Source organism: Gopherus evgoodei, chromosome 2 (genome assembly GCF_007399415.2).
Source record: "Gopherus evgoodei ecotype Sinaloan lineage chromosome 2, rGopEvg1_v1.p, whole genome shotgun sequence".
Taxonomy (NCBI): Eukaryota; Metazoa; Chordata; order Testudines; family Testudinidae; genus Gopherus; species Gopherus evgoodei.
Window position 1 is genome coordinate 260,605,670 of NC_044323.1, and position 16,102 is coordinate 260,621,771.

Consider the following 16,102-nt stretch of genomic DNA (forward strand, 5'->3'; position numbering starts at 1 on the left):
TTAATATTATTGTTTTAACCCTTGGATAATACAGAAGGAATATTGAATTCCTAGTATTTCTTTAACTGGTTTAAACAAATACATTTTCACCATAGCAACCAAGGAACATGTCAGCTGAGTGATTCAGAAGCACTTTCTCCCATTCAAAACACTGTAATTTTTTATCACTAATTGACTTATTATTGCAGAACCATTTGTGTTGCTATATTTAAGGCTATGAGAACAACATTGCCCAAACCCTGTGGGAGTACTCAGAAAAGTTAATAAAACCTAACACTGTTTAATGTTTCTGCTCCCTCTCCCTGCACTGTGGAATCCATTTTCACTCTTAAGGTGCTTCCAGAGGACTGGGAGGCAGCAAAGAGACACTAGGCTGCCATGCAGGAGGCCCTGGCTTTCTGAGTGTGGCTCTCAGAGGATCCACAGAGAGTGGCAGATTGAACCCCTGCTCCTCCAGGTGGAAAAAGGGAAGGCAAATGCCACCCCAAAATAGAAGAATCAGGAGGAAACTGTTTTTGTTTCCTTCTTCTTTGCCCTCCTCCTGTGGGCACATCAGCAGAAGGAAGAGGTCATGTTAGATGAGTACTGTATCCAGTAAATAAGAGCCAGAGTGCAGGACAAGGAGCCGGAAGGTCATGCTGGGATCTAGCCCCGTCTGGCACTGGATTCCTCTGTGGCTTTGGGAAAAATCAATGAAGGTAGTAATGTTTACCAACCTCCCAGAGGTGTTGTAAGTGTTTGCAGAGTTCTTTAATAACATAAACCTCTTTATATACTAAGTATTTATTATTTAAGGCCTAATAAAAGGGTTATTGTCAAGGCTGACTGGCCCCAATTTATGTTTTGGTTTTGTTTTTTTTTAATTTTTACTGCTCTCCTGGACCTGGAAAGTCATTCCACTCCTTAAAACGAAGACCACAACTTACATTCAAATTTCTGTACGAGATGATTAGACAAGTTTTAAGCCTGTTATTTTGTGTGTGGTGTTGTGATCACAGGCATGTTGTTAAGTTTGGTACCATCTGTATTTTCCTTCCAGAACAAATATAGCCATGATATTTGTCTCTTTATTTTATGATGGTGTATCAGTGCATGGGGTGTGTAACAGGGTAGCACCCACCTCTTGTGAGTGTCCCCAGCCCAGGTGTGCATCTGCTCCACTCTCAGTCTGTGGTGACTCCTGTCAGTGGTTTTTCAGGTAGTTCTTTGGAGACTCAGCCCTTTGACCAAGTCATGCATAGTTGGCGTGCAACAAAACAAATCCCTTCTGCGGCATACAGTCCAGCTGGGCCTACTTCAGGGCCCTCCATAATGTCCTTCATCCTTTCCTAGGCTCAGTCCTTTAATAGTATGACAGTCTTTACCTGGCCTGAATATTGAGCCATACCCCAAGGTTCCTCCATGGAGGCAATGGCTTTGCCCTCTCTGGATCCTTCTGGCCCCAGATCTCCAGCTGAGCCACTAAGCAATTCAGTTCCCCTTCTGAGAGTGTGTACCATTTCAATATTCAGGCCACTCCCCCATGGCTAATGTGGGGAGGGAACCCAGGCCCACCCACTACTCCTGCTCTCAGCCCAGGAACCCTCTGAATAGGAAGTATATGCTACTGTGTCCTCTTTAGCTCTTCTGTCTGCAGTCCTGGACCTCCCTCAGCCATCCAAGAATGCAACCCACACTCCTCCAGCTCCAGGCAGCAACTGCTTGTCTTGAGCACTGCAGTTGTTTTTACATGGCCCTCCTGGGCCCTGATTGGCTGCTCCTTGCAGCCACTCTAGGCAGCCTGGGGACTTCTATATTGCTTCTTTCTGGGATAGTGTGTGGCAGTATCCTGAGGCCTTCAGCAGGTGCCTCTGGGCCTGGTACACCCCATCACAGGATGCAACATCAAGTCTATTTGCAAGACAGTTACAACACCCAAACATATCAGTATCAAGGCGTTATTCTGTATCCTGACATATCAGTGGGGGAAAAATCCCTGTCCCAAAAATCTGCAAAAAAGCTCCATGTTAGTAAATGTCTGTACCTGCACAAGCACAGGGGTGAGTCCACATGGAGCTCACTGCGAGAGCAGAGTCTGTAAGTGCTTGATCCTGTCCTCTGTCTTTCATTAGGTATCACCTGTTGTAGTATATTGAAAAATCACTGATTGCGCTGCATGGGATGCATACACTTCATATTACTTGTGTTGAAAATGCATGAGCTACTTTCCAAACAGAACAGGTGGTCCTGTCCATGATCTGAAGACAAATTAATGTAAGACAAACATACAGAGATTAGTCCAAAGGGCATGACACATAAGAAGAGTGGTGATTGGCCATATCTTGATAAGTTATTTATTTTGTATACACACAAGATATATAGCTTCCTGCTGCTTTCCCAAGCTTTGTGGTATGATGCTGCCAGTCAGAAAGCAGCACTGAGCCCTAAATGTTTGCAAAGGTAGGTGGAGTCTCCCCTCCATGAATATATATGAAGGGGCACACCCCCAAGCAGATCTCCCTCTGTTTGCACAGAATGCCTTCTCCCTGGCATGTAGTGGAAGCTCTTCCAATGGTGCTCTGTACAGAAGGGACTTCTCAGGGGTTTGGGACAGAAGAAGGTGCAAATGTCGCTTCAGCATTTCATACAGATCACAATTCTCCATTCTATTTCTTATGTAGCCTTATTTGCTTTTTTGCCCATAGCTGAACATAGAGCCAAGATCTTCATTGAGCTGTACATAGCGATGCCCAGGTCACTTTCCTTAGTTGATACAGATAATTTGTAACCCTGTAAAGTATATTAATAATTCAAATGTTTCTCTCCAATGTGCATTACTTTGCATTCATCAACTTTGAACTTCATCTGCCACCATGTTGCCCCATCACCTAGTTGGTCAGGCCCTCTGAAGTTCCTCATATCTTTTGTGGACTTAGGGTGATCAGATGACAAAACTGAAATATTGGGATGTGGAGGGCGTCAGAGGGAAAAAAAAGCCACCAGAGTGCCCCCCCCACACCATCTCGCCTCCTCTCCACCTCCCCCCGTAGGGGAAGGTGCCCAGCTGGTGCAATCCCACAGGCAGCCCTAGAGTGGGGGCAGCAGGCCCCAGCCCTCTAGTCCCTCTCAGGTTCCGCAGGGGAATGAACGGGGCTGCCGCTGCCTCCACCCCGGGGAGGGGTTTCCCTACAGCCCGCCCTGCCGGGTGGTGCAATCCCATCACCCTGAATGTGCCCGGGCCCGGCCTGCACCCAGCTGCCCCACAGAGCACCGCAGGTGGCCCCAGAGTGGGGGCAGCAGGCCCCAGCTCCCCCATCCCACTTGGGTCACGCAGGGGAACGAACGGGGCTGTTGCTGCCTCCACGTGGCGGGAGGTGAAGCCCCATTGGAGTCCTCACACAGGCAGCTGCTGCCCCCCCACCCCCACCCATGGGCACGTACAGGGAGCCGGTTCCTCAGTCCAGACCCAGGGCTGCCCCTGCAGGTACCACCCCATCCTCCTGCCTGTGCTGGAGGCCAGGCCGGACTCACTCACTCCTGCCTGTGCTGGAGGCCAGGCCGGACTCACTCACCCCGTGCTCCCCTGCGTCCTCCGGGCCTCCCTCCAGCTCTTGCGCCACCATACAGCTGATCGGCACAAGCCTGGGAGAGAGGAGGAATGGCACGCTTGGGGAAGAGCCAGGGATTTGGGGAGGGATCCAATGGGGGAAGGAGAGGGCAGAGTCGGGGCTAGGGGGCACGAGCCCCTCCGGGCTCCGCCTGTGTGCTGGAGCGGAGGGCAAAATTGCTTGTTTGTCCAGTGTCCCGACTGAACATCGGTCAGGATGTGGGACAAACAAGCAAATATCGGGACAGTCCTGATAAAATCTGGACGTCTGGTCACCCTATGTGGACTTGACCAGCCTAAGTAAGTGTCATCTGTAAGGTTTGCTACCTAACAGTTCACTTCTTTTCCAAGTCATTAATAAATATATTAAACAACACTGGACCTAGTATAGAACCTTGAGGCATCCTGCTGCTAACCTTTTGACATGATGAAAATTCACTCTTTATTCCTACTCTTTGTTTCTTGTCTTTTCACCAGTATCATCCATGACAATACTTTGCTTCTCAGCTGATGGCTACTTTACTTCTTCTGTAGCATCTTGTGAGGAGTATTCGCAATGATCTTTTGAAAGTCTAAATAAATTATGTCAACTGATACCTGCGGGTGGGACACTGCTTCTCTGAGAGCTCTGCAAGTGAAGAGAGAGGAAGGGGTGTGTGAAAACAGGCACTCTGACATTACTATGATAAGAACATAACAATGGCCATAGTGGGTCATAACAATGGTCCATCTAGCCCCATAGCCTGTCTTCTGAAAATGGCCAGTGCCAGATGCTTTAGAAGGAATGAACAGAACATAGCCATTCATCGAGTGATCCACCACCTGTCATCTAGTCCGAGCATCTGGTAGTCAGAGAATTAGGGACACCCCGGACCTATCCTCCATGAACATATCTAATTCTTTTTTGAGCCCAGTTATACTTTTGGCCTTCACAACATCCCCTGCTAATGAGTTCCACAGGTTGACTGTGAAGAATTACTTTCTTTTGTTTGTTTTAAACCTGCTGCCTATTAGTTTCATTGGGTGACTCCTTGTGTTATGTGAAGAGGTAAATAACGTTTCCTTATTCACTTTCTCCACACCATTCATAGTTTTATAGACCTCTGTCGTATCTCCCATAGTCATCTCTTTCCAAGCCGACCAGTTTCAGTCTTTTTAATCTCTCCCTATATGGAAGCTGTTCCATATTCCTAATCATTTTTGTTGCTATTCTCTGTACTTTTCTAATTCTAATATCTGTTTTAAGATGGGGTGCCCAGAACTGCACACAGTATCCAAACCGTGGATATACCATGGCTTTATATATTGCCATTGTTATTTTTGTCTTGTTATCTATCTCTTTCCTAACAGTCTGTTAGCCTTTTTTGTCTGCGGCTGCACATTGAGTAGATGTTTTCAGAGACACAATGACTCCAAAATCTCTTTCTAGAGTGGTAGCAGCTAATTTAGTCCCCAGCATTTTATATATACAGTTTTCCAATGTGCATTACTTCGCATTTATCAACATGATGATGATGACATAAATGCCTCGGCAATTTGGTTTAAATTATACTTAGGTGAGACTCAGATATAGGATGTTTCCACCTTAACAGCTTGCAACTTCCAGATGGTGAGAGAGGGAAAAAATGTAACCAGTCATTCCTTTATTTTTGAGATGGCAGTATTGTACTTTTTTTATAACACTGCCAAATGCTTGCTATCTGGAGAGCAAGAAGTTCTGTGCCTGGTCCTTTCTTTACGACCTTGTTTGTTCTCTAATTAGGATTCAGATATGAATTAATGAAATAGCCAGCATCTAAATTATGTTTCATGTTCTGATTTGTTAACACAATCTTGTGCTCTAGCTTCCATTGCTAATGGATTGTTGTTCTGATTCCTTCACACCAGTGATATATGAAGAGGAAAGTGAATACATTAAGTCCTTAAACTTGCAGCAGATTGTGCTAGAATTTCCAAGAGTCAGTTTTTCTCTAGTCTTGTGAGTGTTTTATGCTTTGTTGTGTCTGGATCTTCTGCCACATAAGGTCTCACTCAGGGTTTGTTGTGGCTGCTTACAACATGGCTTCTTCAGCCTCCTGAGTTCTCAGACAGTTCTCCAGTAGCTGTTGCTTTCAAACAGTTCCTCCCAGGAAACAGCATGCTGCCTGTCTTTCATAGTGTTACAGCCAGCTCAGTAAATCATTCCCTTGTTGATGAACAAGGATTCTAAAATAGTTTCTTACTTTTAGAAAAGCAAACATAATAGCGTCAGACTAAAACAAGGCTAAAGCCTGCAGTACATCAATAGACCCTGATAATGGCAATGTAACTGATAACTGGGCTCAATGGAAAGAGAGAATGGAACTGATATTTGCAGTCCCAGATGCTGATAATTGGTTAGTTTCAGATAAGTATTGGACAGAATGTCTAATCTCAGCAGAATATGGCATTTAAGCAGCAAATTAACAGAGGACACAAATGAACCAAATCTCCCATTTCCACTGTTTATGGTTTTCCACAATCCCAAGAAAGATACATCTATGCAAATAAATCTGTTCCAAGACTAACACGGCTACCCCTCTGAAACCCATCTTTTTACTCCCTGGCTCCTCCTCCAGGTGCAGGCCAGGCAGTTAACTGTACCACCTAGCTACCTTAACTCCTTCAGGCCTCGTGTGGAGTGGACACCCCATCACAGCTTATGTTTGAAATGTCCAAATGTAGGTATTAATACTTAGCACTTATAGCACTGTGCATCTTCAAAGAGCTATAGTAAGTCATGCTTACAACACCTCTGTGAGATAAATTAGTATCCTTAGCTCTGTTTTCAGATGGGGAAACTGAAGCAGGGAGTAGAACCAATTTACACAAGGCCTCACTAAGTCAGTACCAGAGGGGGGCATAGAACTTAGGAGTTCTTGGCTAACAAGCCTGCATTTGTTTCCATAGGCTATGCCATAAATACATAAATAGTTCTTGAGCCCTTGTTCCTAAATAACTGACTGGCTCCTCAGGTCCCTTCCAGCAAATCATCTGAGTGTGCAACAATAGTCTAGAATCCTTTGTAACCCTGATCCATGCCAGGTGACTGGGCCAAGAAAAAAAGTAGCATATGACTTTTAAAAACTAACTTTTTATTTGTAGATAATCTAATATTAGATGTACAGACACTCTTTTCCCAACATATGTATTATATAATTTTTTTAACATTAGCTTTAATAAAATGTTTAAATTTGTTATTACTACTCTGCTGCACACCTTAGTCTGGAGAGTGGCAGGGAGGTCTGAGATTTAAAATGCAAGCTGCTTGAGTAGACTTCATGGAGGTGCAGGAGAGGAGATGTTTATTGCTGAATGTTGGAAGGTGTCAGTGCTGTGGAATAAGAATATAAGAGCTACCACACTGGGTCAGAACATCATTCATCTTGCCCAGTATCTTTACTCCGGCAGTGGCTCATACCAAAGGTTCACAGGGAGTGTACAGAACAGGGCAACTATGGAGTGATCCACCCCCATCTTCCGCTTCTGGGGGTCAGAAATTTAGAGTTGTTCTGAACATTGGATTGTATCCTTCACCATCTTGGCTAATAGCCATTGATGGACTTATCCAGTTCTTTTATGAACCCAGTTATACTTCTGGCCATCACGGCATCCCATGACAATGCGTTCCCCAGGTTAGTTGTGTGTTCTATGAAAAGTATTTCCTCTTGTTTAATAAACCTGCTGCTTGTTAATTTCATCAGCTTTTTGTATTGTGTGAAATGGTAAATAACACATTTCTATTCACTTTTTCCACACTAGTCATGATTGTATAGACTTCTATCATATCCCCCTTAGTCATCTCTTTTCTAAAACAAACCTCATTAATCTTTTTAATTTCTCCTTCTATGGAAACCCTTTATCATCTTTGTTGCCCTTCTCTGAACTTTTTCCAATTCCACTATATCCTTTTCGAGAGGAGGCAACCTGAACTGGTTCAAGGCTTGGGTGTACCAGGGATTTATTAGTGGTATTGTGATATTTTCTGTCTTATTTTCTATCCGTTTCCTAATAGTTCCTAGCACACTGTTAGCCTTTTTGACCACTGCTGCACACTGAGTGGAAGTTTTCAGAGAACTATCCTCGTGGTGATTCCAAGATCTCTTTGTTGGGTGGTAACAGCTGATTTAGAACCTATCACTGTAAATGTATACCAGAGATTATTTTTTCAAACGTGTATTACTTTGCCCTTATCTATGTTGAATTTCATCTGCCATTTTGTTGCCCAGTCACCCCATTTTGTGAGATCCCTCTGTAATTTCTCACAATCTGCTTTGGTGGTAACTATCTGAATAATTTAATGTCGTCTGCAAACTTTGCCACTTCAATGTTCATTTCCCCTTTTCAGAACAGCACAGTCCCAATACAGATCCATGGGCGGCAGTCCATTGAGATCCACCTCTCTCAATAGTCAGTCTTAAAACTGACCATTTATTCCTCCTGCCCTTTGTTTCCTGTCTTTCAACTAGTTTCTGTTCCATGACAGGGCCTTCCCTCTTATCTCAATTGCTACATAGTTTCCTTAAAAGCCTTTGATGAGGACCTTGTCAAAGGCTTTCTCAAAATCCAAGTACACTATATCAAGTGGATCCCTCTTATCCACATGCTGGTTGACTCCCTCAAAGAATTCTAAGAGGCATGAGTTCCCTTTACAAAATCTATATTGACTCTTCCCCGACAAATAATGTTTATCCATGTCTCTGATAATTCTGTTCTTTACTATAGTGTCTACCACTTTGCCCAGTATGATGTCAGGCTCATCTGCCTGTAATTGCCAGGATCAACTCTGAAGCTCTTTGTTAGATGCAGATAAAGAGATGAGAGAAACACCAGTTTTTTCCTCTTACAGAAAATGACAACTTCCAAGCATTAAGGACTTTTAAACATATTTCTTTACATAAAATGCATTATTAATGTTAAAAAAAAAGCCAATTCCATTTTTTTATTTATACAAACCAAGATTATTTGGATTTTTTTTTAATTTCTTTTCAGCTGACAGTCCTAGAGAGAAACTGGCACATGGACGCTCTGTCACCATCTGCTAACAGTTTAGGAAAATGCAATAATATATTTTTATTCATCTTTCTCACACATTGTCACCTTCATCACTTTCAGCATCAAGACTGGAAATTTGGATGGACCTTTTTTTGCAGTTTGGACAGCTGTTTTGGTATGTCCCCTGTTGCTATTTCAGTCAACTTTACTTCTCTCGGTCATTTTCTTTGGAAACCTGTTACTGAAAAGTCTTTCTATTGATAAGGCAGCTTTTCCTGCCAGGTGTATTCCCTGCAGATTTCTGGGTGAGAATACAGAACTACATCTCTTTCATTTATAGTGTCCTTAATGCTACACTTGAATTCATATCTGATTTATGAGACTGGGTTTGGTGATGCAATACACAGTTCAAACAGCAATAAATGTTTTCTGTATAGTTCCTCTTCACATTTATTTCCCCTTTATATCTCTGTACGCACCCTTACTTCTCCATCCAGTGATCACAACACTTGTACAGCCATAAAATAAAATTATAATTTTTTTCTGTTGGCATGTAAGCAAGCCTCTTTATAAATAGAAATTGTTAAGCATTTTTGAACAATGAAAGCTACATTAGCCAAAGTGACACATCCAGCCTTGTTCTTTTTTTTCATTGTTGTTATAACTTTGGCCAGATCCACAACTCAGATTTGAGACCCAGCATTATAACTACAAGTTTAATGAAGTAGGCTTATTATAAATGATAGCTTAGTTCTGTTCATGCAATAAGATGAAGAAACTCTTTTAGGCTAACCCATATCATATTGCTCTATGTTTGCCTTGCAGTACCTTCAACCAGAGCTGAAAAAAATATTAATAATTTGACTATTGATGGACACAATGTTTTAATAAAATATGTTTGTTTGTGACTATTATGCAATAAGTCCTCATAAAAATTAATGGTACCCTTCTAAATAAAAATAATATTTTTATCGGAATATTTCTTACCTACCATTTTTATAAATAACCCCTAAGATTACTAAGGTTAGAAGGGATTCAAGGGGAGAGATGTCTAGTTTTTTTCCAATGTCTTCCTTTTTATGAATTTGATAGTACTTTCTATACAGTCAGCATCATTGTTTCCTTGTATAGTGAGTTAGGACCTGATCTTGCAAGCCTCTCTGCATGGGGAAACTCTTGTACTCATGAAGTCAACAGGGCTCTGAGGTAGAGAGAAGGTCTGCTCATGTTCAGTGGCTTGCAGGATCTTGGCCCATGTTAACTCATATCCCATTTTGTTTGTGTGGGTCTTTCATGCAGTGACAATGATGGGAGAGGCATTTTTAAGACAGAGAAATGTGAAAGTAAAAATCACAAAAATAGATAGGAGACACAGAGGCAGCTTTACTATCTGAAACTTTTAACTCCTTGTTTTATAGAAACTAGGTTTCAAGTTGACAGTATTCTTTAGTTAAAAGTTACAAAATAGTGATACAATGCAAGGGAACGATGGCTGTTAGTGTCAACTGTTGTTGGAATGTGATTTCATGTATTCTTATTAGGTATGCTGGAGGATGAAAAATCAACTCAGACCTGTGTTACCATGTCCTCGACTGCAAGTGGAATAATTAACACTGAGAAGAAAACTAGCTGTGGTACTCAATGCACAAAACCCACGGTCCATGCCCCTGGAACTATGACACAGAAACACAATGGCTTCAGAACAGCAGAGGTCTGTTTATAATTATGTTCCGTGACTCTCAGGGCTAGTGTCAATGGGACTAAAATTATTTTTGTGATAATTACAATTCTTCATTTTACAGTCAAAACCCATTTAACATTTTGAAATACAGTAAAATACTTACACTGCAGCCACAGCATATTGCATGAGAAGCTGCAGATCTGGGCAGAGGCAGACTCTGAATCTACATCTTCTGACTGGTGATTAAGTGCTGACAGGGGACAGACCCAGAGGCCCCTACCCAGCTGCACAGTAGGATCATCAGACAGGTTCTATCAAACATTTACCTTTGAGATGGGAGAAGAAGCAGGGGAATTTGAGCCAAAAAGGAATTTGTCTGAGAAAATGGAGAGCAACTGGAAAAGGGAATTTAGAATGGAAGCCACATCTCAACTTTACTTCTAATGTTCATTAATAGCAAACACAATAGTATGTGTGTGTTTATTTTAAACCTCCTTGTACTGTATTATTCATCCTTCATTGCTTCTGCAGCATGGAAGTATTCCCCTGTGACCTAGACCCCATTGAGTCTTTCCATTTAGTTATTGCAGTAGCAGGAGTACAGGGGCACATTCCACGTCAACATGACTTCAAGCGCCATAAGGGGATTGCTGAAAATGAAAAAGTGCAAATGCTTGTCATAATCATGAGTCCATGGAGAAATTTAATCAGTCAAATTGAATATGGTGTAACAGAATCAATGTAATTATAAAATCCAATTTGTAAGATATTTGGCAACATTTCAGAATTCGATTCTACAAATGATAGAGCTAATCTATTCTTATTTTTTTAGCAACAGGAATACAAACATCTTAAGAGGAGCTCTGTGTAAGTTCGAAAGCTTGTCTCTCTTGCCAACATAAGTTGGTCCAGTAAAAGATATTATCCCACTCATCTTGTCTTTCATTTTATTTGGTGTTACTAGAGATGATGGACCAATTCCTGCAATCCTTAAATCATGTGACCATTGACTGCAATGAGGCTACTGACATGAGTATGGATTACTTAATTGGGCCCTCTATCATTGGCTTGAAATGCATTCTTCCAACTTTTTCTGGCACACAAAGATGCATGCAATCAAATCTTGTTATTGTTATATCCATGTGCATAGAGAAGTTGGTTGACACTAAGTCAAATCTTGGTCATCTGACTTATGTGAGTATTCTCACTGACTTCACTTTGCCTTCTATCTCTATTGGGAGGCAGTGTTGCCTAGTGCACAGCACACAGGACTGGGGCTCAGGAGACCTGGGTTATATTGCTGGGTCTGCCATTGGGCTGATGGGTGACCCTGGGCAAGTCACTTGGTCATGCGGTGCCTCAGTTTCCCCATCTGTAAATTGGGAATAAAGCTCTTTGAGATCTACTGATGACAAGTGCTATCTATCTGTATAAGCTAGGTATTATTATTTATTACAATATCTATTCCTCTGTTGTCTTGCTGAATCAAACTGCAGTGCCAGCAAAGGTGTATGTCAGTACGGTGGAAAGGATATGGGCCTAAAAGAAATTGATAATAAAAACAATTAATAAAATAATGAAGGAAGTGCAACAGTTGGACACTCAAGGGGTTAATGTTGGGTCCTGGATTATTAACTATATTGTATGAAAGATTCGACGGAGGAGGTGCACTGGGAGTTGAAGTTTGCTGACTGACATTAAGTTATTTTGATTAACAAAATCTATGGAGAATTGTGAGAAACACCAGATGGATGTGAACACTTTGGATGATTAGGCAGCACAATGGCAGATGTAATTCAACTTGCGTAAATATAATGTACGTTGGCAAATGTAGGGGCCCAGTTCTGCCCTCAGTTACATGGGTGTAACAACCACTGACTTCAGTGGGAGTTACACTTTTGGAAGTGAAGACAGCACTGGCTCTATAATCTAGATAATCTGCAGGAAAAAATATCAGATTCATTGTGAGTGGCTAATGAAATGTTTGCAGGTACATAGCAACATTTAAAAGACAAATAGGTGAATTAAAATAGAGAGATAATATTATAAGACCATTTCAAACGCTGGTGTGCACTCATTTATCTTGTCCAGATATGGTTAGCACACCTTAAAAAAGGTAGAGTGAGGACTGGAAAGGTCCAGAGAAGGCATGCATATATATAAACTATGCAATAATTATTTAGTCTGGAAAGGCAGAAAAAGACTTGAATGAATTATTCAAATTATGAAGGGCAGATTGAAGATTTCATAAAATACAAGGAGGCAATCACTGAAAATAAAGGGCAGTAAATTTTAGATAATTACAATAAATATTACTCCAGATAGTGTACAGTCAGCCTGTGGAATTGACTACTGCGGTAGGTCAGTGAAGCATTTGCTATCACTAGATTTCTAAAAGGTGAATCTTTATTTGCATGGGGACTATATATACTGTACATGTCCCCAATATGTACTTTATTTAAAGCTCAGCTTGAGGAAAAACACAGCTCCTCCTATTAAAATAATCAGATTAATATGTATGAGCAGAGATTAATGGCGAAGGACAGTTCACATCTGTAATGGGACATATGCCTCACCTTTCCTTGTTCACCACAGAAACTGCTCAGACTCTCTTCTCTTAAGGGGGGAGGGATAGCTCAGTGCTTCTGAGCATTGGTTGTGAGTTCAATTCTTGAGGGGGCCACTTAGGGGTCTGGGGCAAAAATCAGTACTTGGTCCCATTAGTGAAGGCAGGGCGCTGGACTCAATGACCTGTCAGGGTCCATTCCAGTTCTAGGAGATAGGTATATCTCCATTACTATTACTTCTTTTCATGTCCACTCCATATAATTTATTGAAGTCCCTTTAACCAACACCTCTACAGTTCAGTACAACAATTCTACTTCCTGTAGCCCTATTACCATCAGACCCCTGTTCATCAGGGCTCTGGAAGGAAAAGAGATCTCCCTTCCTTGGGATCTTCTTCAGTTTGGGCACAGCTGCCCTGGCCAATAACACTTCCTTCCTGCCTTTTATCAAGCTAGTCATCTGATGAGCTAATTAGTTTCTTAACTCAACCAGTGTCCCCATCTGATTAGCTAATTCCTCCCTATTTCCTCAATCAGATACTGCTGGGGAAACTAACTGAGACTACAGTGATCAGAGAGCTGACTCATCTATTAGGCCTCATCACTCTGACACAACCTCATTTAAAAATGGACCATCTGAGCTACTATCTATATGATGGCACAGACATTCTGGGACAAATCCTCCTGGCTCTACTTGCCCAGGTTGGCCCACAGGTTAACAAAGGATTTGGCCCTCTGTTTCCTGTATTTCACAGGACAATATAATGCATCATGATTTTTACTTCAGGGAGTAAATAGCCAGGGTTACATCATTACATCTGGTTTTAAACAGAATTGCCCATGGACTTCTTGATGATTACTAAGAATAGAGTAAATCAGAAGAAAGCGACACATCTTCTACATCACAGTGATAGAACACCCCAGATTCTCATGACATTTTTTATATATTTACTTAAGTGGAGGTCAAGCAAATTGTCAGAGAAATTGTGCTGGTTTTGAGTAACAAATGTGTGGGTTTTCTTCTTGTACAAAACTTTCAGAAGGGTCAAAGGAGTCCAAATCTATAGCATGGAAAGAAAAGCACGTCTTTGGGAAATAAGCATTAAAAGCTCATGGCCTTGTCCTGCACATAATCCCATGTTGTGCAGGATCCCACACTGCATGGCTGCATCAGACCTACCTAGATCATGGCTCTGAGGGCAGGGACATTGTGCTAGGTGCTATAAAATCACAGAACAAAAAGACGGTATCTGTCCCAGCAAGTTTACAAACTGTCTGTCTGTATCCATCTGTTGTCTCTTGTTTTATACTGAGATTATAAACTCCTTGGGGCATGGATTGTCTTTTTGTTCTACATTTGTATAGCACAATGGGTTCCATGACAAAGGCCCCTGGGTGCTTTGGTAATAGATGTTATTACTAATCATCATCAATCATCAACAGCATCATCATCCAGGCATTAGACAAGAGAGAGATAGACAGATGGGGCAGCATAAGGAAATAATACAACAATATTGGCCATAAGAACATAAGAATGGCCATACGGGGTCAGACCAAAGGTCCATCTAACCCGGTATTCTGTCTTCCGACAGTGGCCAATACCATGTGCTTCAGAGGGAATAAACAGAACAGGTAATCATCAAGTGATCCATCCCCTGTCACCCATTCCCAGCTTCTGGCAAACAGAGGCTAAGGTATGCATGACAGGCAATGGTATCAGCGTACCAGCAAGGACTCCACCTCTTCAGGCTGGCCAGCAGAGCTGATTGGATACAAGAGGGGAATGCTGCTGCATCTTGCAAAGGGCTGATGCAGCATTCTCCTGGAAAAGGGAGCTTTGGATGATGTGTGTTCATAGTGATGTCTTTAAGACACAACTGCTTTCTGTGCTGCGCCATATTCTGGGTTGATCCAAAAAGGTTAGGACACCAAGAGGAGTACCTGTGTAAAACTTATTTGTAAGTGACTAGAACCTGAGGATTAGGGCCAGTCCAGCTCCCATTGACATCAAAGAGAGTTTACCCATCAACTTTAGGGAATCAAACTATTTGTAATTGATTCTATTTTTAAGGGACAATTGGTATTACCAGGATTGGGTTAGCTGCTAGTGAATAAAATAAACTATTAATTTTTTATGTATTTTAACCTTTTTTTTTAAATAGAGTGACTTTTCTTCCATGAGAGCTGTATTGTAAAGTTCTTTATTCTTTGGAAGTGATTTGATACAGAACTGTACCATGTATATAAGACTTAATTCTCTTTTATACAAACCTAAACTATAATTTTGAAAAACCTATTCTGGTTTAAGAGCAGGAGAAACCTAAAGAAAACTCAAGCCAAACTTTGCCCTGAGCAATGTATGTTCAAATCCCATTGGCTTCAATGGGAGCCCCCCAATGCCATCCATTCACTAAAACTAGCCCCATTGTTGTTGAAAGGGATACATTTTTCAATCTGTGCATAGAGGTGCATGCGCAGCAGGGTTAATGTCAGTCAAAAGGATTTATTGGCCTGGTCCAATACCCACTGACATCTATGGGAGTCTTTCCCTTGCTGTCAATGGGATTTGGATGAGGCCAGATAGATATCTATTGTGCTTAACTAAAAAATATACCCCAAATCACAAAAATGGGTGGAGAACACTTGGTCTTTCTGTGTATTTAACATATTTATTTTGACAAACTTCAGATAGCTGTTGTAAATGTCTCACAATTTGCTGCCAAATGTTGAACTCATTATATTGTTTTAAACTTTTTAACAGGGTAAATGGGACACCAAGAAAATGTCCACAAAAGAAGTCACTATTAACGTTACAAAAAGCATCAGACAAATTGACAGCGACAGAAGAATCACAAAGAATTGTGTCAATTAAAGGAGTAAAGCAAAAGTGAAGATGGACCTAACAATACTTTGCTGCACTTTAACTGTGACTAATCACTTAAGATTTGAAGATCTCAAGATGTTCTGTGTTGAAAGCAATGGGCAGTGGCTGCTGAGTGCCTTGAGAAACGTTGTTTTAACTAACAGTAAATAGCTGCAAACACTGTTGGATGTTCAGACATGTATTTATCTATTGCAATGGCACTGTACAAAAATATAACAAAATATGTGCCATTTTTCTCTCCAAACCCTGTGCTATCTAACTGTAGATTTTCTATGCTGCATTGCTGTTAGGGATTGGACAATTAGAGCTGCAGTTCATCTCACTTTAAAACAGAGAATAATTAATCTGTCAAGTATCAGAGGGTAGCCGTG

At 41.5% G+C, this 16,102-nt stretch overlaps 1 protein-coding gene across 1 annotated transcript in view; it reads left to right on the forward strand.

Moving 5' to 3' along the window:
- Positions 1 to 16,074, forward strand: part of BAALC (BAALC binder of MAP3K1 and KLF4) — a 40,132-nt gene extending 24,058 nt beyond the window's left edge. Inside the window, exons 2-3 of the mRNA XM_030549596.1 lie at positions 10,141 to 10,310; positions 15,609 to 16,074. Coding sequence (XP_030405456.1) covers positions 10,141 to 10,310; positions 15,609 to 15,719 — 281 coding nt within the window. The 3' untranslated portion in view covers positions 15,720 to 16,074. The remainder of the gene's footprint in view (positions 1 to 10,140; positions 10,311 to 15,608) is intronic.
- The last annotated feature ends 28 nt before the right edge of the window (positions 16,075 to 16,102 follow it).